This window comes from Aspergillus costaricaensis, assembly GCF_003184835.1.
Source record: "Aspergillus costaricaensis CBS 115574 unplaced genomic scaffold BO79scaffold_40, whole genome shotgun sequence".
Classification (NCBI taxonomy): Eukaryota; Fungi; Ascomycota; class Eurotiomycetes; order Eurotiales; family Aspergillaceae; genus Aspergillus; species Aspergillus costaricensis.
In genome coordinates this window covers 160839-186765 of record NW_020291840.1, presented here as the reverse complement: position 1 = coordinate 186765, position 25927 = coordinate 160839, and the positions used below count along the sequence as shown (strand labels likewise).

Here is a 25927-nt window from a genome sequence, read left to right as displayed (position 1 = left end):
TAGATGAGTGATAAGATGATCGTCACTGCTTGGCATGAATCGAAGTATCCGATCAAGGATGTCCGATCATTCGAAACACTCGTACGGGAGGCAAACCCCATCTCAGCCAAAGCTCAATACTAAAAGAGGATTAACAACAGCCATAATGACCATACATACCATTCATCTCATAAGCATATATACATAACTTTGCGATCCACTCATGCAACCGGAATATACTCCCTGGCAGAAACAGCATCCGTCTTCGCCAGCACCTTATTGCCCTCTCCCACAGCCTCGGCATAATACCTCGTATCACTCGACGCCCGCTCACTCTTCCACAACAGAGTCGTCTCGAAAGACTTCCGCGACACCGATCCAAGAGACGTCGCGTTACCCTCCTCAGACTGATAGAACCGCCACGCCTTTGTCTCTGTATCGCCATTCCAAGATACATACAACCGGACAGTCTGCGACGCATCCACATATGCAGCAATAGCCGGGACCTCCGCCGGTGTGCCCGTCCAGTTGGCCAAGAATCCACGATAACTCTCCGCTTCCTCAATGAAAGCGTGATAGATGATCTTATTATTGGCATCGTACTCAGTGACTGCGCCCGCCTGGCCCCAGTTCACGAAGATGTTGTCATTAGACAGCAGCTGCGCGTTTCCTTGTGAAGCCGCCTGGATCCCATACGGGGCTGTCGCTTTGCGAAGGATGGTCGCGGTATCGCTGCTGTGGTCCAGTTCGACAATCAACGCGCGCGATACGTTGTTGACGATGACTTCGCCGTTGCCGGAGTTGTCGAAGAAGGAGATTATTTCTTTCGTTGGGGACTGGTAGTGCCAGCGCGCGTGGTGCTGGTACCCAAAGGTGAAGTTGTAGTTGAAGGTAGAGTGCTTGCCTCCGAGCTCCCAGATGATGGACCCGTCGGTGCCGTTGATCTTGAAGATGGTGCTGAAGTGTCGCGAGGACAGGAGGTAGTTGCCGTCTTTGTCTTTGTCCACGCTGTTCAGGTGGATGAAATCCCACGTCGTGCTGGAGGAGAGACCGCTGTCGCTGGTTGATGAGCCGAGGGTGACCAGGCTGTCTAGGATGTGTCAGTAAAGCTCAAAAGAGAGCTGATAGACGAGACGAACCTGCGGGGTCGACGTGGTCGAGAGCGTTCCACTCGAAGATCAGTTCACCGGTCTCGATGTCGAATTCTGCATTGCATTAGCGCGAACAATGGCATTGACCAAGGATGGATACTCACCCTGGAACAGACCATCACCAATCCACTGCTGCGACGAGTTCCCGCCATAAGCCGACAGATTAGCCACGGTAGGGAGGTAGACCTCCACCAGCGCGGTCTTCCCGTCGATGACATTGAACTCGTGGATAGAAGGAATACGATGATTTCCCGCCTTCGCGGTCACGACATGCTCATAGTTCTGGTTCAAGATAACCTGCTGCCCGAACCCTTCACCATGCGACGTATCCATTGTCCCCTGGAATCCCTGCAGGACAGGCTCACCCTGGTACGTCGTGACATGGAAGTTACCGACAAACCCTGCATAGTACCCGATGCCAGACCAGATCAAGTCGCCATTCTTGCGGTAGATGTATGCGCCGCTCTGCTGGATATCGTCCGAGTAAGGGGCGAGAAAGACATACTCGGTGCCGTTAGCATCAGGGGCCGGGATTGTGATGTTCAGCTTGGGAGGGGAGAGGTCTGGACGCGAGCGATATTGCCCGTCCGCTATGGTAAGGGGGGACAGAGCTGCCAGGAACAGGCTATATTTGGTTAGAGCGATCATGCTGCTACTGCTATGCTTCGCAATTCTCTCGTCCTGCTTCCAGAATCCTCCTCCATTTTCATCCCTGGACCTCCCCTTTTATGCGCCGATTTCTATCACACCATCTGTGGTGGTGTCGAGGACAAGATTGAACAATTCCTAACCGGCACGATGATAACACCATCGGTGGACACTTTGCACTCATCGTCAATATCGCTTAAGCTGCAACTAGATATTAGTTCTTCGGCAAGAGAGAGTTGTTGATTCGGCTTTTACCCCCGGATCGGGTACGTGGTGGGGGATTTATTGTGCCATTGATCTTCGCGATGACGCGAGCGCGGCTGGCGATGACTGCATCAACAGGTACACAAGCGAGATCAACACTTCTTTTCCGAAGGTTATGTGGGAAGCAAATACCCAGCATCTACTTCAAAGAATTTTGATGTTGATAAGGACGGTCTATCAGATATGACCTGTCACAGGCAGTGTTTCCAGGAGTATGACATCCAACCTACCTGCCTGATCCCACTTGCATACAGCTGTTATCTTATCAAGATCGCTGGTCCCGATCTCATGACAGAATGGAACCACGGACAGGCCCCTGCACCATTCCTGTTCCTGCAATATCGCGTCATTTCATTTCGGCAGATATCGCAAGCGAAGTAGGACGCTAACCATATGAACAAGTGACAGCGGATTATCCGAGGATGTGGAAGGAAATGAATGGGACTATCACTGCCTTTTCTGACAGTGGTAGCCATATTTGGAGGGAAAGCTTTGAATGCATTTTCTTTATTACCGCATGAGATATCGTTGCGATATGATACTTCGTAGTTATATAATATACCCTTCTATGAATTGTGCTATCCAAGAGGTCGATAAAGAGGATATAGGCCACTTGTAGACTCAGATTTCAATATAATTACAACTCAGTTCAGGCATGCAGCACTTCAGAATATGCAACAACCGACAACCATGGCATATCTTCTTCTCGACTGGAATTTAAATGCAGGACCCATTATCATAAATCTATATTCCATTCGGTTACTGCTCTGATTTCGTGATCACACAAGCCATACTAGTACCCCCTTTGGAAAAGCCGTTCAAACATACCGTGACTTGACTCCAACAACTTACCTCAAAATATATATCTCATAGCCCTGCATGTCTTCAGCCCCGGTGGACAGAAAGCTTGAATATAAGAGACGACAAGGTCTTAGGTCTTAGCCATAATTTATCTGACGAGGGTTAATCATGCCACTAGATGATGCTGGGTCGAGTGAAGCTAACTGGGGTGGGAGGTTCTCGTGGTGTTGGAATTGTATGTTCTACATAGTGCATACCAGTTTAGATGAAGCTATAGTAGAATAGATGACCCATACTGCACTGGATCCAGTGACTTCTCGGCGTGGGGTATTAGCCTAAGATCTGGCTATATTGATACATTACTGTCATAAAGGAACGCTACCCTCAACTAAGGACAGAGCCCACGACCAACACGAAGGGCAAGATAACCTACCAAGCCACCCACGACTCCAATTACTGAGAATCCCATCCCTGCTATTACATCAGAATGACTATCTAATCTTGCTTGGAAATCCATCTTCAAATCTAGAATTATGGAGATGACTCCGCCAGAAATGCCAAGCACACTACCCTGATTAGTTCCATTGCAAAGTCGTCGGGATCCGCCGACGCGTATATTATCCGTCTCCGACATCGGAGACCTACCCTATGCTCGTAAACTAATCTAACCCAAAATTAAATAGTAGTAATATTTGTCTCAGTCACTCATTCCCTCGTAAGCAGGTAAGCAGGTAAATAAGCAAACACATCAATAAGCGTAACGGTACGTCGGCGACATATCACCCAGCAATTCTTCCTCTTCCTCCGTGATGGTCGACGGATCGATGCGACCCTCGGCGATCGCGCGGTCGCGTTTCTTGTTGTCGTGCCACACCGCGAGGAAGTAGAGGATTGACATGGCGGCGGAAAAGGCTAGGAAGGATACGCCGATGCTGTATCCGGGACGGTAGAAGGGGGCGTCTTTGGAGAGGAAGGAGTAGGTGGAGATGATTCCGCCAACTGTTTTTAGAGGGTTAGTTACTGGTCGGTCGGGGTTGAGCATGAGGGCTGTGCTTACTGTTGCCGAAACCAATCTGCCACGCCGTTCCTATACTGCGCCGACGATGGCCACCGAGGTTCATCGCGAACCAGCAGACTAATACTGGCATCGCGCTGTAGCAGCCGCTGGTCACCAGGAACAGCGCGCCGTATTGAACATGGTATTGTGAGGTGTCGTGGATGTTGAGCAGGATACCGAATCCGGCCATGGCTACCAGCATTGGGATGATGGTGAACAGGAAGCGATGGCGGAATTTATCAGAGAGGTATGCGATGAGCATGGAGAAACCGAACGAGGCGGCCCAGGGCGGGATGGAGTAGAGCTGGGTTTTGACCGCTGGAAGTAAATTAGCGACTGCACTGTTATCAGATTTTCTGAGGGCAACATACAACTGTAGCCGTAGGTCTGGATAATGGTCGGCGCAAAGTAGGCGTAACCATAAGCTGTAACCACCTGTCCAAAGTACATCAAGCCACCGATGAAGATCTTGTCTACACAAAACCGTCAGCACTGTTATCGCCATCGCAGCCACGAATACCTACAGTCCTTGAAGACAGCAGCAATATCACGCCAGGTCATGCTAGCATCGGCAGCCGATTTTCCTACATCCTTCGCCAGCTTGTCGCGCAGGAATGCCCGCTCCTCCTCCGTCAGCCATTTGGCGTCTTCGGGGAAGTCGGGAACCACGAAGAAACAGCCAATGGCCACCACACAGGTCAGAACACCCTCGATGATGAACACCCATCTCCATCCACTGTATCCTCGGAGGCCGTCCATCTGTCCCAAGCCGTAGGCAAGCAAGCCACCAAAGGCACCGGCGAGAGTCGTCGAGCTGAAGAAGAAACTGAAGCGCTTCTGGGCTTCGCTGCGCTTATACCACATTCCCAGCAGGTAGAAGCCTATCAAGTCAGTATGCGACCATTAAATCGTGGAGAACTCGACATACATCCAGGAAACAGGCCGGTCTCGAACATGCCCAGGAACCAGCGCGTTGTCATCAATCCTCCCCAATTCTGCACCAAACCCTGGCAGACCATGACCAGGCCGAAGCCAAACATACACAGCGATACTAGATGCACGTCAGTGTGGCCCTGAACATGGCAGCGCAATACGTACACCATGTGTGCGGCTTCAACTTCTTCATCAACACGTTGGACGGAATTTCGAAGATGATGTAGGGGACGAAGAAAATGGTAAGGGCAGTGTTATATTTGGTTCCGGTCTCGATATTCAAGTCGGATTTGAGACCCAAAATGGCCGCGTTACTGACATTGACGCTGTGCAATTGATGAGTTTCACGCCTCTTGGAATCGAGCGCCCATTTCTCTGGGTGTTATGCATACCGATCCAAAAATGCAAGCAGATACATGACGCAAAGACACGGCACCACATGCCAATCAATCTTGGCCATCAACTTGCGCTCGTTGACGGAGGCGTATTGCGACGGTGCTGGCGAGGACTCGCCATTGTCAGCCACTGGCTGTTTCTCTGTAATCCCAGTCAGTCAAATTTGGGAGAGTCGAGCGCCGATCAAGTCAGCGCAAAGAATAACTCCGGTCGCGGTTGGACATACCGTCAACGGTCATTTTCTATCGCGCGATCGCAAGAACGATCGCAGAACACACACACAACCGAGAAGGACGAAAGAAAAGCAGAGTCTGAGAAAATCCAAACATGACGGCGACGACAGCGCGCGTGGCTGCAGCGGACTTTTAAACGAGAGCTGAAGGGCGGGGAAAGCTAGATCGGCCAAGCTGAACCAGGAACGAAGATGACTCCTATGATTGCCAAAAAATGCGCCAATCCGAGGAGATAGTGGAGACCAGCTGGGTTGGATGAACCAACCATCCATGTCCGATTTGGAGCTGGCCACTGCGCTATCGCAGTCTACGCTGGGTTGGGTTGTGACGATCGAGTCATGCTGGATTTTTCATTTGGTCGGCTGTCTCTCTCTCACTCTTTTCTGTCTTGTCTTCTGTCTCTCCCTTCCCTCGGCTAAGGGTTGAAGGATGAGGCTTGGCACCGATGTCGGGATACCTGGACTCTTATGACTGGTACAGAGTAGTAGTCTAGCTCATAAATTAGCTATGTTACATCCTGATTATTGCGCATAAACAATTCACCCTCGGAGGAAAGGCGAGCCTGTCGGCAAAGGTTACTTGTCGATCGCACCGAGAGGCAAGGGGGGTTCCATGAACATCACTTGCCTGGTTGGGAACCGGTCGGTGATTCAGCTGCAGCGATCTGGAGTTCAAGCTTCATGGTGGCCCCTCTGTTCCCTCCCGTGCAGAGTTTTTGCTCGTGTGGGTTGGTCCACTGAATAGAGATTTACAGTGTCAGAAGCAGAAAGAAAACTTGTCTCCCGAGTCAGGGTGCCATGATGGTTGAGGGCAACATCTCAAACCCACACCGGATCTGAATCGGAGGATCTGCGATGCTCGCCAGAAGAAAAAAAAGGTTGTTAATATGGGGAAGCGGGTCTTGGAATCGTCAACAAATTAGAGATCCAATGAGGGCCAGTTTGATTTGCCATGTCCGCGGTACTTGCCCCAACCAATAATGTGTCTGCAATCTGCATATGTCTGAAGGCATAAAGTACAAGATCATGATTATATAAGTTATTCAAGAACAAGCAACGCTACATTATATTTATCTAGTTAACTGATCCATTGCTAATAAATACAACAGAATAACACATTCTTAGACATCATCATCATGATTGATCTCCCAATCCCAGCAGCGTCACCCTCAACTTTTGCTCAGGTAACACTTGTCCTCCGTATCATCACGCACTTAACTCCCTTTTTAGTAACTGCCGTAAGAAGCGTACTTTCCATAGTTGCCGTAGTTGCCATAGTTCCCATATCCCGCAGCAGCAGTGGTCGTGCTAGCAGCGGTGGTGGTCGAGGACTCACTGTCCTGCTCGGGCTGGGGCTCAGCATCCCTCTTGTACGAGCCGTAGCTGGCATACTTGCCGTAGTTGCCGTAGTTTCCATAGTTGCCATAGTTCGCCGCAGTCGTGGTCGCAGACTCGGTCGAGCTCGTCGCAGAAGCAGTGCTGCTCACCTCGGGCTCCTCGTCACGCTTGTACGCCTCGTAGCTACCGTAGTTTCCATAGTTGCCGTAGTCGCCATAGTCGCCATAGCTGGCCGGTGCAGTGGTCGTAGGGACCGCGGTGGTAGTGGTCGAGCTAGGATCGGGCTCCTCACCACGCTTGTAGGCCTCGTAACTGCCATAGTTGCCGTAGTTGCCATAGTTGCCATAGTCTCCGTAACTAGCGGGGGCGGTAGTAGTAGGAACCGCAGTGGTGGTGGTGGAGCTGGGGTCAGGCTCCTCGCCACGCTTGTAGGCTTCATAGCTGCCATAATTTCCGTAATTTCCGTAGTTGCCATAGTCGCCGTAGCTGGCAGGGGCAGTGGTGGTAGGGATAGCGGTAGTGGTGCTCAAGCTGGGATCGGGCTCTTCACCACGCTTGTAGTTTTGGTAGCTACCATAGGTGCCGTAGTCTCCATAGTTGCCATAGTTGCCATATCCCGCAGCAGTGGTGGAGGTGGCAGAGGCAGTCGACGACACGCTGCTGGTCGTCTCATCCGCTTCAGGCTCGTCGTCCCTCTTGTAGGCTTGGTAGTTTCCGTAGTTGCCATAGTTGCCGTAATCTCCGTAGCTTGCAGGAGTCTCGGTGGCCGTGGCAGTGGAAGTCTCCGTGGCCACAGGACGGGCAGTAGCAGCGAGCAGGTGGCTGCTCAGCACCAGGAGAAGACCCTTAGAAACGGAGTGCATCATGTACAACGAGATGAAGAAGTATGATTAAAGTTTAAGAGAGGGGAGTGTGATGTTCTGGAAGATCTTGGGATTTGCATGAGACTGGGGAATACATGCGGCCATATTTATAACTTCTTCGTCTCCCTGCTTAACACCCCGGCATCCAATTTTAGCAGAATGCCAATATCTCTCGTCGTGGAGTAAGCGTCCTGCCATGGCGTACCAGCATGATTGGCCAAGTCTCGGATTGTGCCATCTCTCGAAGTTCTATCTCGAGAGTAGCCTCGGACCGGCCTCAGTCCAATCACGGCGACACCCCGAGATGACCAAGTGGCGCTGCGGATGCCAGTGTTACACTCATATGCCTCACAAGTAGGCACCCCTCATTGCGAGCTGGTGCATCCACTTCCCTCTCCGGGATAAGAAGGGGCTTGGAAGTTGACCTAGATCGCGGCGATGACCCATCGTGATCCGCCACAAGGCGGCCAGTATAGGGTGTTAATAATAGCGTGCAGATGGTTTAATGACGGTGAATCCGGGTTTAATCTCGGGAGTAAGGCATCTTTGCGTCATGTCTCAGTTGGACGAAAGTAAGATGTCGAGCTGTAAGGCGGGCAGTGAGCTCGTATTGAGGATCTCCAGCGATCCATCCACTCCGGAAACCCTCATTGGGCGGCCGAATGAGACAACGTCTGCGGCCAAGCGGAGGGTGTCTTACTTGGAACAAATAACATCACCGCCAGGATGAGCCTCTCCGCACCTGCACGAGCCTGGTTGTCTCACCAACCACTCGGATGAGTGTTACACCCGTCACTTGGTCCTCCCAACGGCGGGTTTGGCTTCGGGAGGATATTATTAGCATCGGACCTGGCGGAGGGCATAGATGGGCCCATGGGTCCTCTTCCATGGGCAACCGAGAATAAACACTCGTGCTGCGCTCTTTTTGACGGAGAAGAAGGCTCGTGAAGTTGTTGCTCATTCTTTTTCCTTCGAAAAAGAGTCGTTCCTTGATACCATGAATTCTGCGCGCAACACCAACTCTTTTGACGACAAAATGAACACCTCGGATCGGTCCGACTCGACCGATCGCGAGAGACTTCTTGTCGATGAAGAAGATGTTCACTGGTCGGGGAAAAAGAGTGTGCGATCGGGGCCTGGAAGGTGGTTGAACATCATTCTCGTCGTTGTCATTGCCATAGTGTCGTGTTTGGTCGGTATCTTCGTCGGCCATAACCAAGGGGATTCGGACAAGGCGTGCACGCGGCGCATCACTCAGCACTGTACGTCCTAGTTCCAAGACTGTCACTGAGCGTCAAACATTGAGGAAACCAGAACGTTGAGCTAACGCGACCGTAGCACCCGTGATATCCAATGTTGGGCTCAACTATCACAAGCAACAGTTCAACGGGTCGCTCCTCAAAGAGAACATCTTCCGACAAGATGCCAGCCCAGAAGTAGATGCAGCATGGGAGTCTCTCGGTGCCAACTGTTGGTTTCCTTTCACATTATGGGGTGAGTGAGTGGAGTTGGCTGATCGTAGTCCAGACCGATCCATTCGCGTCCCTGCCGAAGAAGCCGAGAAATCAGGACTCGCTCCCGACCAGGTTAAGATCAACGAGAAGTACGGAGGTGGATATCCTGCCAATGTGGAGGGATTCCACCATCTGCACTGCTTGGTATGTTAGACAGGATAAAGGACAATATAGGTTGTGCGACTAACGGGTTACAGAATCTCCTACGCCAATCCCTTTATTACAATTACGACTACTACCATGACCTTGGCAAAGGCGCCTTCACCAACAATGACTACGTTGTCCGTCGCCACGTCAGTACGTTTTCACTACTACTTATTTCTTCTTAAATCGGTACTAACGTGGATAGCTCATTGTCTCGATATCATCCGTCAGCAGCTGATGTGCACCGTGGACGTGGGAGTCCTGGGTCAAGTTTGGGTCCACCCCGACCACCCTGAGCCCTTTGTCGACTTCAACACTGAGCACAAGTGCCGCAACTTTGAGGAGATCCGCGAATGGGCGGAGCGAAACCAGCTTCCGGAGACTGTTCCTAATGATTTCCTCCAACCCCCGAAGATCGGGGATAGAGTGTATGAGGAGATTCCATGATGATTGCTGCTGTCTGTATATAGAATGTACATATAAATGTCTTGATGTCAATGAACTAAGGAAATGCCATTTCTTTCCTAATGTAAAGCGATTTCGTGAAACGTTGGGCTGAAACTCCGACCATTCAACATCCCCCGAGATAGGGAATCTGGGACAAACGGACCATGGGCTTTTGGAAGCCTAATGAATTCAGGTTGCAGCGGACTGAGTCATGAAACTTGATGTGATAAATTGAGCTCGGTGATATTTGAAGACAGGATTGGATGGGAATAGTAGTTGTGGAATTAGTAATTCGTAAATATTTTTTGGTAATGGGCAATCAATCACTGCTCCCAGGGGCCGTCACAATAATAAGAAATGCCCATTGCACTTTCCACAAGATTCCTGGTTGCTCGCATGTATACCAAATCCGGCAGTCCTGAATGGCACCAGGCGTGAAGGTGGCTCGACTGGCCGGATAGGGCTGATCAAGGTTACGTTGATCCGCCGCCGTCCCATGGATGGTACCTGGAAAAGGATGACCCAGGAGATGGAGGTTGCAGTCTGATATTCTACATGATCACAGTACAGCGGCTTCTATTTACTGTAGGTGTTCTGGGTGTATACCAGAAGAGTCGTGCCGATAAGTTCTACATGTGGCGCCTGCTTCACGACTAAAATCATTCTAGAAGGAAGCGCCCTCCTGCAGGGCTACCCAAGCCTTTCACAACATCGAGGATCACCGGCGACTACCCCGCATCGATGAGATGTTATTTGCAGCCAATTTATCCTTCCAGTTGCCCTGCTTTCTTCGTCGGCAACTCCGTTGGTACGTCAAATGGAACTCTAACCATATGAGCTTCGTTGCTCCACTCGCTCAGAATCATGAGCCCTGCCATCCCTGTTATTGATTTCGCTCGTAGGTAGAGAGAACAGACATGTCTGAAAACATGCCCTAACCATTCCCGGAGCCTTCCACGGGGGCAGCAGTGAAGACCGACAGCACCTGAAGGAAGAAATCCACCACGCTTGCAAAGACCTTGGATTCTTCCAACTACGCAACCACACCATTCCACCCGAACTCCAAACAGCTATCCTAGAGCAGTCCAGGGAATTCTTCCGTCTACCGGTGGAGACCAAGGAGAAATACGATAGGGGTAAGTTCACAAGCAACATCCACACCGGTGCCCACTGTTTAAGCTCCTAGACAATGACAGCTTCAACCGCGGATACGAACGCTTGCGAGCCCAGAACTTCGAGAAACGATTCGCAGGAGACCTAAAGGAGAGCTTTTTTCTCGGTCGACATCTCCCACTAGATGATCCGGATGTCCAAGCCGGCAAATTCGGCCTGGGACCCAACAAGTATCCCGCTGAAGTGACAGACCCGCAGCTCTTCCGAGACACGGTGGATCGGTACTATGGAGCCGTTCTCAGTCTCACAATCGACCTTATGACTGTCATTGCAGAAATGGTGGGCCTTGGTTCAGATGCTCTACGCAGGTTCAGTACTAAGCCCATTGCTACACTTCGCTTGCTCCACTACCCCCCTCAGGCTCCTGATGCGTCCGAGCTGGAAAGAGGTGTGCATGCCAACCCTCCCGCATTCGGCTCCAACCAATATTGGGGGTACCACTGATGAGCTAACTTTACTTGCAGGCATCGGGGCTCACAGCGACTTTGGTGCTATTACCATCCTCCTGCAGGACTCTGTTGGGGGTCTACAGGTTTGGAGCCGGACGTCGAACGAGTGGGTGGACGTGGTACCTGTGCCCGGCGCAGTGGTAGTCAATACGGGCAATATGATGATGCGTTGGACAAACGATCGGTATATCTCCAACCTACACCGAGTCATCAATACATCGGGAACTGCGCGCTACAGCGTTCCGTTCATCTTTGATGGAAACGCAGATTTCCTGGTCGAGTGCCTGGAAAGCTGCCTCGAGCCAGGCGAAAAACCCAAATACGGCCCGATTACTGTGAACGACTGGATGGTTGGCCGCTATGCGGATACTTTTGGGGGTGGCGAGGTCAAGGGCGAAAAGGACCTTGTGAGGTTGGAGTAACTACACCAGGATACATATGGTCGAGGCAAAAGCATCATGGCAATAACGCACGGTTCTTTGTATCAACCGCGGAGAAGCATGAGGATCCTAGGCTTGATTCTACCTCAAGGATGGATAGTCACATACCCAAACCACTGGGTACCAGGGAAGCCAGGCGCGGCCCGAGCGAAGCACATCTGACTCTCGAGTTTTGAACGTAAAGTAAGTAGAATTTAGAAGAGCCACAGGGACGATTGAAGCATCAGGGATATTATTGCCTTTAGTGATCGACCGTGTAATGCACGGCGGGCCTATGACAGAGCCGGCTAGATCGGGGGAATAAAGTATCCACCCATGCAGCAGAAGAGTAGTGATAACTAATGATCCAGCATTTCAACAAAATTAGATAATCCGAATACTTCTTGCCTACAGGAAGCCAATGCACGCAGTGGGAAATTCCGACGTTGGTAAAGAAACATGAATCGTGTCGTCAAACATTGCTGGGTGGCTTCAGAATGCATTGTTCTGTGTAACGTGGCCGGTGGAGGACCCAGCAGCACCGGCTGCACGGATTTAGTAAGTGTCGAGGTCGTAGATGTCACCAAGGTATCAATATCCCAACTATTTGCAAGAACCGACCGTGAGGGATGGGGGGAGCAGGCCCAGTACCTGCTTGAGCCCCTTGGAAAGGCCCGGGATTAAGTTAGCAGTCGGGATATGAAGTGCAAGCAATTGGATCAACTCGAAACGTCATGCTGCAAGTGCGGGCTCCACCCAAACCACACTGAAAATAATTCCGGATTGTTCTAGCGGGTTGCCATTGGCACAGGGTCGCCTCTGACAGGCGCGTTTTCCTTCCGGACCAATTGATCCTACGTCAACCATGTTGCCCCGGAGTTTGAGCTCGACCAGATTACTACTCTGTATATTTCCGTGGCCCCAGGCAATCCGGTTTGGAGCGGATATCTTCCGTCCCTCGTCCACCCCCCCCCCCCCCATCAAATCTTTTGCCCCCAATGCCTGCGTTTAGATCCCTGCCGGATATATTCTCCCTACGATCCGACTTGCGCGTTCGTCTGTGATTTCCCCTTTGTGTGGCGCCTTGTGGTCGATCGAGAAACTACCGTTGATCAACCTTATCGAACCTGCTCAGTGCTGTGATTTAACGGACGGTCTGGCTCCCTCCAATCAGGGCTCGTGAATCGCATCACTGTGTGTGCCTTGCAAACCACCCACATTATCAACTTCGTATAAATAGCAGCCGTGATCACTATCCATTGCGCAACACTTTGGTGGCTTATTTTTGTATCTGCATACTATCTTAATTGTACATCAATATTCCAATTCACCACTGATCACCTCCCCAATCCCTTCCCCTAAACACTCCAATGGCCGACGTGAGAATGTCCGCCGACTTGAACCTCTACGGCCCCCTCTCCGGACCAACACCCACCACCGACGAGACCTGGCCGGGCTCCCTTCCTTTCTATCTCGATAACACCATTCCCCAGGACTGTCTTTCTCTCCCTCTGTTCGAAGATAACAATCAATGGCTGCTCAATTCCTTCGAGCCGCCCGTGTCCTGGGCCACTGGACCCGCTCTCCGAACCAACTCCACCGCTAGCTCGGACGCCAGCTTCATTGCTCCCTGCCAGACCGTACACAATCCTACCAATGACTACGAGCAGAAATGCTCTCCGATGCAGGCCACCTTTCCTTTAGTACCGGCACAAATGCCTCCAGCTCCTATGCACGAAATCACTTCGCGGGGTAGCATAACGAGCGTCAGCAGCGGTGGCAGCGCCGACAACAATCAATCCCGGTTCAGTATTTCCAGCTACAGCAGCAGTAATGAGAGCCCGGTATACAGTCGTCGGGGGAGCTCCAATCGACCACCTTCCCCGGGATTTGAAGTGAACGAGCGCGAACGACGCAAACGGGAGCGGTTCCTTGAGCGCAATCGCGTGGCTGCCAACAAATGCCGCAAGAAGAAGAAGGAGCATGCCAAGCAGCTCGAGAGTCGTTGCGAGACGGTCTCGCGGGAGAACACGCTCCTGGAAAGTCAAGTGGATCACTTGCGGGGCGAAATCTTGAACCTAAAGAATGAGCTGCTGCGGCACTCCCACTGCGGGGATGAGAGGATTAAAGACCATTTGGCGAAGATGGTGAAGCAGCTTTCTGATAAAGCTGGTACGACAACTCAGAGTCCCGAGGAGAAGAAAGTGTCTTTACCTCCGACAAAGAGTCCAAAACAGGAGCAGGAGCAAGAGATGACAATGGATCTTGAGGATTTGGTACAGCTCCCGGCTGCTGGGGACGGTTCAGCAACAGAGGGGCAAAAAGATACGGAGTGAAGGTCTAATTCTGAGATCGTCGATGGCCTGTACATGATGGCCTGCGATGATTTGATTAATGTCTATATGATGAGGCGTTGTGGATATTTTTGATTCCTTTCCCCCTTCCTACGTCCCTATCTCTTAACCCTTTCTAATGTCTTTTGTCTTTCCGCTTCCTCCTTGTTACCTCTCTACCTTTCTCTCCTCGGGACTTTCTCAGAGATACATATTCACGGCGATGGAAAAGTACTGTTTACGAGCTAGATGATAGATACGATTGATGATGATGGCGGAAGCTAGCGTGCTAGCGATGTTTCTGTTGCTAATGTGGCGAGCGGGGTTTAACGGGGCGCAAAAATAAACTTCAATCCAACTATTTTGTACATCGATCACCTCATGCTTGCAAGTAATTCGTTAAGGCTGAATCAATTCAATATATTGATTGTCGTCATGATCGTCAATAACGGGTGGAATGGCCAATAGTATCAGCCACGGGGCCACCACTTACTCAATGGACCTTCGTACTTTGCATTTTATGACTACTTGTACTGCTTGTACTAGTCTCCGAAACTCTATTATGAATAGCAATACAATAATAATCCAATTCATCAATGCCACAATCGATACAATTTATCCTCATACTTGACTAATAATACATCCAATTCATATCACATAAAAACTATTCCCCAACAAGGCCGATCATAATGTCATGGTACTTAGTATGAGTGGATTTACTCCTCCGGCATATCGCCCCCAGTTCTCGATCCTCCCTTCCGACCAGCCTCTCTAGCCCGAGGATCTCCAGGCTCGAAACTCCCTCCGGATGACATTCCTCCCTTGTGGCCGGCTTCCCGGGCCCGTTCTTCGCCGGGCTGGAAGCTTCCACTGGAGGCTTGGCCGCCCATGGAGGCGATGTTGCGCTGTCACCATAATAATTAGTACTATGCTCTCGTTTATGGAGTAAAAGAAGGGAATGGGTATTGATGTACCTGCTTGTCCTCGTCCATGGAGGCGAATCCGCCCGAGTGGCTGGACTGGCCACCCTTGCGGGCGATGTTCTCGACTTCTTCCTGCGGGCGGTTGGCGAAGTTGCCGGGGTTGGGGTTGGAGGCCATGTTTGGTTGTGCGTGTACAGTGTGTATGTGGTATGCTTTGAGATAGATGTTTGTTAATTAAGATGGGAGAGTAAGTTCCAGGATGGTGGTAGGCTATTTGTACGTTTTTTCAGACTTTGGATAATGACGCTTGTGTCTAACTATAGGTGTTTGCCAATGACTACGTACTGATGTCAATGTTAATGCAGTAACTATGATCGTGATTGTGGTATACATGGTATAGTTAGCCTCGATTCAAGTTTCGGGCATTCCTCCAGGGTCCTGGATGCATGTGGTCTTCATGGTATGTTCCTACTTTGGGTAGGGCAGGGACAAGGTACAAGCATTGGTTGTGAAGTCATTCAGCATCATATTGTGGGAACGTTATTGTTTCTGTAATAGAGGGATACGAGCAGATCAATACATTTTGCTTTTCTCTCTGTTGCTGCTCTAGAAAAGTCTGGAAGGTTGGATGTGGTCATTGTGATGGTGGTGTTTCATTGTGGACGGTCTGGGTTCGATCGGTGGTTGTACTGTGGCACTGTGCTTGAGACTAGTGGATAGATGGCGGGGTTAGTGATCGATCAGATACTGTGTACAGTAGATAGTGTGTCGATGTGAACTTCTTCCGTGCAATTGCCCTATAATGGAAGAGATGGAGACAACCCTTGTCGTTGCTGGACAAGTCGAGATGAAGTCCATCCGGTCTGGCCAGGGCCTCCAAATAGCACAGATAAGCTGTGGGGCAGCCTCACTCTGGGAAAAAAGGTGGACCTGACTGGCGTACAAAGCCTCATTCCCTCTCAGCGGTGGTGTTGTCTGTTTGATTCTTAGAGGATACTGTTATGGGCCTCGATCAAAACATTTCTCCACGACTGTTACTCTCATGACATCACCGTTGAGCATCACCATTACCTCATCAATATCCCCTCCCAATCAAGCTGCATCATGCGTCCCCTGGGTCTGAAAGCCAATTTGAGCATTGGTTCCACAACTTCCCTGTCATCCATCCAGAGGGTCTCTGGGACTTCTGACTGGCAGGGCTCTTCTGCCGGAATACGGGACGAGAGAGCCGGTGCCCACGGGTGATCCCCGGTCTGTGCGATGTGCTGCCGTTGAGCTCTGGCCACTAACCATGCGTGCGCTATGTTGGGGATAGCATGTGCAAAGTACATAATTTCTGTCATTGATTATTGTTAAATTGTGTCGCATAAATGGTCTGGTGCTAAGTCTTTTCTATAGTCTCTCTATAGTGTCTTCTTTGTATCAGGCATGGATGCTACTAACAGAATGTATCCGTGCAACGCTTGGAGTGCCATCACCGACATGGCCCCCCGCCACCCCCATTTCACCGGTCGCGATCGACCAAATAGCACTCAATAGTGACAGAACCCGATCAAATCACTTCCTCCCGACGAATTGACCAAAATACTGGTCCAATGCTTCCACCTCTTCGAGGCCCCCTAACCAAGCAACATGTTGATCCGGACGGCAGAGGACCAGACACCCAGTCTCGTCTCGTATGCCATACCTTTCATAGGCATGGCCACAAGCTTCGCCGTATGAGCCATCGTCCGCAAACACCCTCGAGTAATCCCAGCCCCACGTCTCATCGAATGGATGGAATATATCCGGTAGATCCAAAAGATTCACGGAAGTCCTCGGGCTGGAATGCACCACAATCGTCTCGAGAAGGGGACAACACCGGTTCGATTTCAGGTCTTTGTGCAGACATGGGAGATGAGGCTGCTTGTTGAATTGGTTCGCAAAACTGGCTAGCCGACTCTGGTTGCTAGGTTCACACAGGTCGCCTGGGAATACGAGCAGCCTCCATGCTCCATTACTGGCCAACCTGCTAACCAGCTGCATGCTGATCCCGTCGGCCTGGCCCACGACTGGATACGATGACAGGCGCATACCGATCTTGATATTCTTTGCGACCGATGTATCCGCCTTCTTTCCGGCGATTAAATCATTCGAGCCATATGTCACCCCCGTTCCCGTCATGAAGTCGATGTACTGGCCACGAACGCGCTCGACTCCTTCGGTCACGCTCGTGTCTTGTTCGTACGCTTTAACTAACTCGGTATCCAGCTTGAGCAGCTCCTCGCCAACTGGTCGTCGTTCCAATTCGTATGTATCGAGTATGCTCGGGGAAGCTTCCCCTGTGATAACGGAGCATAGCTTCCATGTTAGGTTGTATGTATCCTGCATCGACACGTTCAGACCCTGACCTCCCTTCGGCGAGTGCGTATGTGCTGCATCGCCGGCCAAGAAGATCCTGGTGATATTAGCGTATGCTTGGGTCGACTAAAAAGTTCACCAACCTGCCATGTGGCCTATACGTTTCCACTAAACGTTGACCTATCTATCCCCAGTCAGCTATGGCCGCCTGCATCCATTTGATACTCACCTTGTAGATGGACCACCAGTCGCAGTGCTTATAGGTCAGAGAGTAGGGCTTCATGACTTTCGCCATGGCTCCCACAATCTCATCAAGTGATACTTCCGATCGGTCTTTGCCCTCCACACTCAGCCTCCCATCGCCTTTGGGATAGATGTAAAAGCGAACCAGCCGATTCTCCCTGGGTGCGGTCATGATGCTGCCACGATCCCCGGCATGTATAGCACAGGACTGACGAATGTCCGCTAAAGCCTGTCAGTCAAGCATACATTTCCACCGACTGACTAAACTTACGGAAGTCAGTGATCGGGGCGATATCCACAACGCCCCAGGTGGTATCTCCAGAACACACCCGCATCGGTACCTGCAGCTGCTCTCTCGTCCAGCTCCTCGCACCGTCGCAACCGATCACATACCGAGCGCGAATGGTCTCAACATCGCTGCAATGCCCATTGGCCCCTATAACACCATCCAAGTCAGCAGGCAACCACCATCAAAACCAACGATAACCATACCATTCTGCCCAACCCTCTTCACCCCAACAACAACCGGATACTCATCCTCCCCTTCCTCTAGCAGCTCCAACGTCTCCGCTTGTTTCCCATACTCCACCTCCACCCTCCCCCCCTGCTCTAACCCCAAATAATCCAGAATAATCTGCTCAATGATCCCCTGATTCAGCAACACCATATTGTATCTCGACTTATCCGTCTGGGCCGAGTCCATCTTGTGCCTCGTTATCCCACCCGTATGCTTATCATAGCCCTACGCAGCGCCCGAATTAGTTGCTGTGCTCATTTTCCCCACGAGGATCGGAACTGGAGATAAAGCTGAATGCGATATAGTATATAAGAATTAATAGTTTATTTACCCAGAAACACATCTCCGCATGTTGCACACCTTTCCGTATTATCGGATCAACTACCCCGAAACTCTCGAGGATCTCGAGTGTTCGGCTCTGTATCCCGTCTGCGTGCCCGGTCGCTGTTCGGCTGGGGTGCTTGTCGATGATTCGTGTTGTCATATTCGTGTATTGTGAGGCCGAGCAGGCCGCCATGAGGCCGGCTGGGCCGGCGCCAATGATGAGGAGGTCGGTTGTGGAGGGAGAGGAGTTGGGTGCCATTGCTAATGGGTGTCGTGTCATGCCATTGGGTAGGTGGGGAATAATAATATATTATATGTAGATCCTGGGGTAACCTGTACAACGAATGAAAAAGGTGGTATTTCTTATGCTATATTGCAAGTCTATCGCAGACAATTCTTGCGTTCCTGATGGCTTCTGATAAAGTACAGAAGTGGCGTCACAATTGAGTTCGGGCGTTTGGTTAAGGTGACTACCATATCGAAACGTCATGGATCGTCACCGTGGATGACTCTCCGTCGCCAAATTTCTTGATCATACTTGCTCTAATCCAACTATTTATCCTGAATATAGTTTTTATTGTGGATCGCCGGATTATTGTACATGTTGTAATTGATCGCCGTGTTCTGGGGGTGACATTGGCGCTGGGTTGAAAGTGTTACCCAAATAGGCAACCGAAAGACCGGATTTATTTTCCACCTCGATCTGCTATTATATCATTGGGGAGTTCAAACCTATTCAACGTTAGATCATGGCAAAAATCTCAAAAATGCTAATCGCTTCGATTTAAGTCATAAACTCACCGATCCCACGTGGTCCGATCGGAGTCGTGACCCTCGGGTATAAGTCACCGGTCGCATCGTTAGCGATTCGGGTACACAGAGAAGTTGAAATGCGGCGCTAAAGAAACGATAGCAATGAAACAAGAAGGTTAACGCGATTTTTACGCATCTGGGGTATCAACACCAAGCACATCATACACAGTATGTGCCATATCAACTGTCAACGCTATCACGCGAACCGCACTATCAGCCCGACGATAAGCCCGACGAGAGCCCCAATGAGGATCCCACCAGCCATATATAGCAGCGAACGGCGCCACGACCAGTTCACCCAGTGTAACTCGATCGGTAACTGATAGCCTGGGTTCATGGGCGCGTTGGATTCAAGGGCTGGTCCTTTGGCATAGCTGTCGGGCTGAGCGGAAGTCATGATTTTATTCGGAGAATGTCCTTCGTCAATGCTGTCAGTACTTGATGAGTTCAGATATCCCCGGGGCTAATATACGTACAGCACTAGCATGCGATTGTTGTTTGATGGTAATAACCAAGAGAAGATGCCGACAGCGGGCCTCCTTCACTTTTGTAGTCAAAACCAACCACCCGCATCTGCACCATCTCCGTATGACTTTGTCCTCCATCCAAACGGGCCATACAGAATGCAATGCGGGGTGGGTTGAGTTGTGAGCCTACAGAAGTGCTGTCTTTCTTGGCTTCTTGGCTTCGCATCTCATATGAGTGCCCTACGGGGATTTTGATTTCGACGGTTCTTTGATCCCATAGTTGTAGGCGCCCGGCTGTGGGTCATATCGAGTTCGTTGGTGAATGGTGGGAATGGGATCATACACTAAGGATGGGTCCCGCAGAGGTTCATATGGATCTGCGTTCTCATTTGTAGTCAATGGAGGTAATGTCTCGGAGGACAAGAGACCGGGCAGTCATAGCAGGACAGATTAGAGGCGCTGGTTCAGGGCCCATCCCCTGCTGCCAAGCGTATAGACATAGATGGTAAAAGCCAGGGGTGTCCTAGCAGTTTCTGTCAGTTGACAGCGCGCATGGTCGGAATATTGCGTATGCCAAGGAGTAGCGCCCTGTCACTTTGCGGAGATCAATATAAAAGAATCCTAGTGTCGATGTTTGGGGGCTTGGTTAGTATTAGGCCTGATGCTATGCTGATTTAGTTTGAAAGTAATGGCGGCTGATATTGTCAGAAAGCATCACAAGAACTAGGTGTATATATGTCATGTCCGAATTCTTTTGGAACTGATATCTCACTATCGCGGTCGTCTTAACTTATAATAGTAGATCGATTTCGACGACGCAGTTGGAAGAGAACATCCTCCCACAGGCTGCAGTGGAATATAATCAAGACAAGACATCCTCAATTTCTCAGTTGTTGAGAATAACAGCCCATATTTGGGTGGACCCGGCCAGGAAACCGTGGCAATTCGGAGGTCACCTCGGCCTCTTGGTCGACTTCGCGCAGCCCCACGGCAGGGGGAAGGAACATCTCGCCGAGTTGAGAGCAACATGGACTGTTGTTAGGATGTACTTTTATGTCGAGAGCAATGGTCCAGTCGACTGAGAGACCGAGTAATTCAAACATGCCGCTTCGCCCAATTCGTGTGGCTTGCAAGGAATGCACTGCCCGACACCTCAATCGCAGATCGGCCACCCCAGGATAATAGAAATTGTGCTGAACAGCCAGTAAACTTACGGGGTGCCTTTGCTATGCCATCTTATGGGATAGCAGACCAGATTATCCGGGTTTCTTTTCCGACGTCATACACCCAGCACACCCTGTATTGAACCTCCAGAGAAATGCGCCCCCCCCAATATCCTGCATGATATTTTCCTCCTAGGCTTTGCGACTGGTAGCGAGGCCTTAGCCTAGCAAGCCTGATTTACCGACCGTGCTACCGTGAGAAGGGCACATTATGTCTGAGAAAAGGCATCGTACTTGTTACTGGGTAGGGTGCGCAGCAATGCTGGCTCAGTCGATGGGAATGCATTTGCTGTACGTTGCGTCGATCCTGTCGTTTGGCGGCTGTATCAATATTGTGTCAGCACATCCCCGTGCGCTATGTATCACTCGATAAGATCCTCGCAAAAGCGAATCTGGTGGTCGATTCATGTGAGTCATTTCAACTCTTATCTGTGATACATATGTACTAATTGAACCAAGTCCGTGATTCACACACAGCAACAATACGTGAGGCACTCTACCCTTTCGATCATTTATCGCACACAATAACTGACAAAATCCAAAGATGTATACATATGCATTAGCCAAATCAGTCCCCGCAGGCCCGCGCCCGAGAAAATCAAAACAGAAGTATTGCCCAGAAGGCTCATACAATGAAAAACTAAGTCGCCGGACCAGATGCAGCACTGGCCTCAGAGGGTTGCGTCGTCTTTGACATGCAGCGATAGGTGCAATGTCGAGCATTAGGTATGTGTATAGTGCTTATGTGACAAGCAGATACCTCTGACATAGAATATTTAGCATATCGTCATAGTCGCCACACGTTCTTCAGGATGTTTGGGCCGCCATACTCGAGGACGAGGCGTGGATGGACAATGTTACGAACAGCAAGACCAAACTTATACAGGAAAACTATCGCATGGATACATCCTTTCCCCGCAAGCATGGCATTCGGTATTGCGAGTCGTGTGTATTTTGAAAGACCCCCAACAGGCTTGATTGCGCTGATATACGGATAGGAATTCTTGCTTGTTTATCTGGGTTGACCTTCGCCATCTATTGCTAGGCAAGTCTGTCACACCAGAGTCAGACTACAGCCAGCCAAGTGTTACATTGCCTGACACTCGCTTATGAGAACATCGTGAGTTGAGAATCACTGACATCCGTGCGAAGAATGGGGTTATAATGGCGCCTGGAAGCGTATACATGCCGGAAGAGCTCGGTTGGTTCCGAATCACGTTCACTTCTGGGGAGGAAGCCTTGAAGAAAGGATTAGAGTGGCTGTTGAGATCCATCGCAGAGGCTGAGGCGGAAATTTGTGGGAAATGAAGGACTATGCCGTTTGAAGTATAGTGAAGCGCATTGATTGCTATCTCGGTCCGCAAACCACACACATTTACCACTTTTCACCAGCCTTGTCTGCCTTTAACGTCCCACAATCCCCTTCCGCTCCTTGTATTGCTGCCTGTGGTGCTGTCATCTTTATTTGGCTACCTAAGTCGCACTCTCTAGATGTTTCCATTTTCTCATCGTCTGTGTTATCGTGATCACGATCAAGCCCAATCACCTTGGACCATCTTTGCTATTTATAGGCTAGTCCGGACAGGGATTCCTTCTCGCCTCTGGCCGCGATAATGACTTGGTTGCATTAGGGCATAGTACACAGTTACACTATAGGACACACCCTGGCAGATTGCAGGTTCCCCTCTCTCTTTGGGTAACGATGGGACCAACTGGAAGATCAGGCTGAGAGCCGGACTAAACACAGACCCACGGCGAAGGCGGGCGCAGACATGAATGGTGCAACCAGGGATTTTAGATTGAAGCGACTCCACCAAGGGAGATTAAAATCATGTACAAGCATATCCCAATAGTATCTAGCTAGGTAGCTAGGTTGCTAACCAAGTGACTACTGTGTGGCACAGTCGCGCACCAGCTGAATGAGCCACGACCCTGGTTCCCACACAGCCAGCATCCCGACGGGCCCTTCACCCGAGCCTCACACCAACAAGGACCCCAACCGATCGCAAATGGCCCCCAATTCACTAAATTGAAGCCAACTCATATGGCGGACAAAACAACAGGGATTAGCTGGACTAGCTGGTTTAAATGCTCATCCGCCATGCACCGCCCCTTAAGAACCGTTGGCCCAGGAAGCCTTTCCTCCTCACTCTTTCCCTCCAAGAAAAACAAACCCCCAAACTGTCTGCATCTGACCTCAGCCAACCATGGCTGCCAGGTCGTCGGATGGGCTTCGTCTCCTGTCCGATGTCAACATCCCAGACGCAAGATTACATGACGACTCATCCGGCGAGGACGATAAAAGCGTAATCGATCTGCGCGATCTCGGTCCGGGGCCACGCGATTCGTTTCGTAGTGACTTGACCGATACACCACCCAAAGGTGTCGATCATGGCGATCAACCTCATCCTCTGCCACTGCCGACCAATAAACCCAGGCGTCGGTGTTCGGGTCTCTTCGTCACTCTTATCGTACTGGGCGTGTACACTACCATCCTGTCCGGCGTCTTCTTCGTCGTCGCGTGTATTAAACCCTACTATGGCAGTTTGATCGGCAACAATGCCGGACTCACTGCCTCGTCCGCATCTTTGCTGAGCGCCCTGTTGGCCAAGACGATCGAGCTATCCTATGTCACAGTTTGTGTTGCATTCCTGGGCCAGCTGTTGAGTCGGCGGGCTCTCGCGCATGGGTCCGAGGGTGTCAGCATCGCTGACATGACGCTGCGAACCTGGATCACGCAGCCGGGGTCGCTGCTGATGCAGTGGGATGTGCTGCGCTATGTCGGGTGGACGACACTTGGTGGGTTGACGCTAATTGTTGCTCTGGTTGCAATGCTGTACACCACTGCTGCTGAAGCCCTAGGTTGGTCACTCTGTCCCCTAACTAATCATGGGAGACTTACTTTCTGACCGTCCGCGTTTCTCCCGACTGTAGTTTCTCCAAGCTTGGTCATGGGCCCCATCCAGCCCCGACTTCTGCAGGGAAATGTCTTCACCGAATACTCCAACCCTTATTACTTAGAAGACGCCTGCCAGACTCCAATCACAGTCGATGTTGACCCGACACACTGGAATGAGACCTGTCTGGAGATGGAGATAGCCGGCCGCTCATACCACGACTACTATCAATACCTGCAAGGTTGGGCCGAAATGCTGAAAGCTGGAAATAGCACCTCAACCGCCCTTCCTTATCGCCCGCAGCCGCATGCCTTGCTATACGACAACACAACAGTGACCGGTCGCTGGATCGAAATCGTCAACACAACCGCCCTATCCGAACAACATGGTCGCGTCGTCAACAATGTCACTGCCGCCTACCCGCACGGAGGCCTCTTCGCCGCTGCACGCAACCCCGCGAATAAGATCCAACAGCCCGTTGACATGTCTGGAGAGGGCAAGTACATCATCCAAGCCTCTCTCCCATCGCCTGCTATTAATGTGATGTGCGTCGGCATGTCGCATGACGAGCTGAAACCCCTCATCTACACCGAGTGGCCCAACCATAAGCCCTTTAACGCATCGACGTGGGCAACCGCCGCACCAACATACTCGATCAACACGAACCGCACTGTCGTCGATGACCTCTTCGGCTTCAGCGAAGACCAAGGCGCGCCAGTCTTCCCCATCTACCCGAAATCCTACAACACCATTCTGAACCCCAAAGTCGACAACACAACCTCCATCTACATATTAGGCAGTGCACCTCCAGGTCACGATCCGAAGTACGTCCTCTGCGGACTGCGCGGGAAGCTTTCAGGTCGCTGTTCCGTGCAGTACCAGGTCGATCCGAGCGGCGGCGATTTGAGCTCACGCTGCGAAGACGCTGCCGACAGGCTCCAGTACAACCGGATACATCCTAACACGTCGGAGGATCAGTACCTGATAAATTGGAAAAGCGTGGCATGGGAGTGGGCCGACACGGTGACTCTCGCGTCAGGCATCCAGGGTGACGACGCCGCTATTGAACGCACGCTAATGGAGTTGGTCCCGAGCTTTGATAACACCACTAATAGTTCTTCACTGGATCCTCGACTTCCCTCGGTCAGTGAGGCTTTGGCTGTCTTAGCAGGGAGTACCGCCCTACTCGGTAGTCAGTACTCTCCATTTGTTCCCGATTGGAATTACTCCGAGCCAAGCCTCGATACTCCTGTCGTGCAGGTATTCAACGCGACACTGCAGTCTGCGGGCTATGCGTCTGGCCGGACGAGTGACTGGCAGCAGGTGTTCTATGTCATTCTGGCTGTGGTCTTCCTGACAAATATCATGTGTCTGGGGTTCATTCTCTTCCAGGGACGCGGGCAGTTGGTAACAGATTTCACAGAACCACCGAATCTGTTCGCTTTAGCTGTGAACAGTCCGGGAACTGTGCATGCGTGGTCTGGAGCGCAGCTGGGAGCGGCGGGGACTCCGCGTTTGCGCGATCGATGGCATGTCGATATGCGCGAGGAGAGCGGGCATTATTATATTCGTACCCGCGGACAGTTGCAGCACTTTGAGGATAGGGCGGCAAACTAATGGATATGATGTGATGATGTGAGGGTGGTTGGAGCTTTTCATTTATATTTACTGCATTGCAGGTGTTGGCGAATAGCGTTTATTGCATTGGACAAATAGTATTGTAATAATGAATCGAGATCACAGACGAGCTTGCCCTAATTGTGTGCGATGCTTGAAGTTGATTTGTCATGTCACCTACTCACCGTGAGGATTAAACCACTAGATAGCATAAAAGCCTCGGTTCAAATGAGAGAGTCAGCCAGCCAAAGATCCTCAGGAATCCCCAAAGATATGGCGGACGGCGGATGGGTATGCAAGGGTGGTCCGCGGGGCTGGTTCTGCCTTTCGTGTTCTCGGACAGTAACCATGAGATCGATCCTGAGGCACCACGGATAGATGAGGAGGTGAAATCCTCCTTCGTCCGAGCGTCCGGAGCCGAA

At 50.9% G+C, this 25927-nt stretch overlaps 10 protein-coding genes across 10 annotated transcripts; 4 read left to right on the top strand and 6 right to left on the bottom strand.

Annotated features, from left to right (window-relative positions):
* Positions 1-200: 200 nt before the first annotated feature.
* BO79DRAFT_275536 (arylsulfotransferase family protein) lies at positions 201-1778 on the bottom strand (the record flags this gene model as incomplete). The annotated part of the gene is made up of 3 exons (XM_025687679.1): positions 201-1069; positions 1119-1184; positions 1235-1778. The coding sequence occupies 3 exons, from the start codon at positions 1776-1778 to the stop codon at positions 201-203; spliced, it is 1479 nt and encodes a 492-aa protein (XP_025535309.1).
* A 1659-nt stretch (positions 1779-3437) lies between these two features.
* On the bottom strand, positions 3438-5515 carry BO79DRAFT_240474 (MFS transporter). The gene is made up of 8 exons (XM_025685032.1): positions 5456-5515; positions 5226-5370; positions 4999-5159; positions 4829-4951; positions 4425-4781; positions 4272-4373; positions 3901-4218; positions 3438-3842 (listed from the first exon to the last, which is right to left on the bottom strand). The coding sequence occupies exons 1-8, from the start codon at positions 5466-5468 to the stop codon at positions 3592-3594; spliced, it is 1470 nt and encodes a 489-aa protein (XP_025535308.1). The 5' UTR covers positions 5469-5515; the 3' UTR covers positions 3438-3591.
* Positions 5516-6520: 1005 nt separating this feature from the next.
* Positions 6521-7723, bottom strand: BO79DRAFT_211359 (uncharacterized protein). The gene has a single exon (XM_025683010.1). It carries the CDS (start codon positions 7660-7662, stop codon positions 6688-6690), a length of 975 nt encoding a protein of 324 aa, XP_025535307.1. The 5' UTR covers positions 7663-7723; the 3' UTR covers positions 6521-6687.
* Positions 7724-8620: 897 nt separating this feature from the next.
* On the top strand, positions 8621-9834 carry BO79DRAFT_202752 (oxidase ustYa family protein). Its single transcript, XM_025681665.1, has 5 exons — positions 8621-8924; positions 9001-9132; positions 9190-9320; positions 9374-9473; positions 9526-9834. The coding sequence occupies exons 1-5, from the start codon at positions 8660-8662 to the stop codon at positions 9765-9767; spliced, it is 870 nt and encodes a 289-aa protein (XP_025535306.1). The 5' UTR covers positions 8621-8659; the 3' UTR covers positions 9768-9834.
* Positions 9835-10631: 797 nt separating this feature from the next.
* BO79DRAFT_275533 (isopenicillin N synthase family dioxygenase) lies at positions 10632-11924 on the top strand (the record flags this gene model as incomplete). The annotated part of the gene is made up of 4 exons (XM_025687678.1): positions 10632-10665; positions 10718-10903; positions 10954-11328; positions 11405-11924. 4 exons carry the CDS (start codon positions 10632-10634, stop codon positions 11809-11811), a joined length of 1002 nt encoding a protein of 333 aa, XP_025535305.1. The 3' UTR covers positions 11812-11924.
* A 1254-nt stretch (positions 11925-13178) lies between these two features.
* Positions 13179-14144, top strand: BO79DRAFT_275532 (bZIP transcription factor; the record flags this gene model as incomplete). Its single annotated transcript, XM_025687677.1, has 1 exon — positions 13179-14144. The coding sequence occupies one exon, from the start codon at positions 13179-13181 to the stop codon at positions 14142-14144; it is 966 nt and encodes a 321-aa protein (XP_025535304.1).
* Positions 14145-14857: 713 nt separating this feature from the next.
* On the bottom strand, positions 14858-15241 carry BO79DRAFT_158262 (uncharacterized protein; the record flags this gene model as incomplete). The annotated part of the gene is made up of 2 exons (XM_025678895.1): positions 14858-15046; positions 15116-15241. 2 exons carry the CDS (start codon positions 15239-15241, stop codon positions 14858-14860), a joined length of 315 nt encoding a protein of 104 aa, XP_025535303.1.
* Positions 15242-16621: 1380 nt separating this feature from the next.
* On the bottom strand, positions 16622-18747 carry BO79DRAFT_275527 (FAD binding domain protein; the record flags this gene model as incomplete). The annotated part of the gene is made up of 6 exons (XM_025687676.1): positions 16622-17501; positions 17548-17588; positions 17634-17869; positions 17919-18083; positions 18140-18389; positions 18496-18747. The coding sequence occupies 6 exons, from the start codon at positions 18745-18747 to the stop codon at positions 16622-16624; spliced, it is 1824 nt and encodes a 607-aa protein (XP_025535302.1).
* Positions 18748-19197: 450 nt separating this feature from the next.
* Positions 19198-19698, bottom strand: BO79DRAFT_221640 (uncharacterized protein; the record flags this gene model as incomplete). The annotated part of the gene is made up of 3 exons (XM_025683529.1): positions 19198-19220; positions 19290-19386; positions 19513-19698. 3 exons carry the CDS (start codon positions 19696-19698, stop codon positions 19198-19200), a joined length of 306 nt encoding a protein of 101 aa, XP_025535301.1.
* A 3420-nt stretch (positions 19699-23118) lies between these two features.
* BO79DRAFT_248146 (uncharacterized protein) lies at positions 23119-25624 on the top strand. Its single transcript, XM_025685690.1, has 2 exons — positions 23119-23853; positions 23926-25624. Exons 1-2 carry the CDS (start codon positions 23199-23201, stop codon positions 25503-25505), a joined length of 2235 nt encoding a protein of 744 aa, XP_025535300.1. The 5' UTR covers positions 23119-23198; the 3' UTR covers positions 25506-25624.
* Positions 25625-25927: the final 303 nt, after the last annotated feature.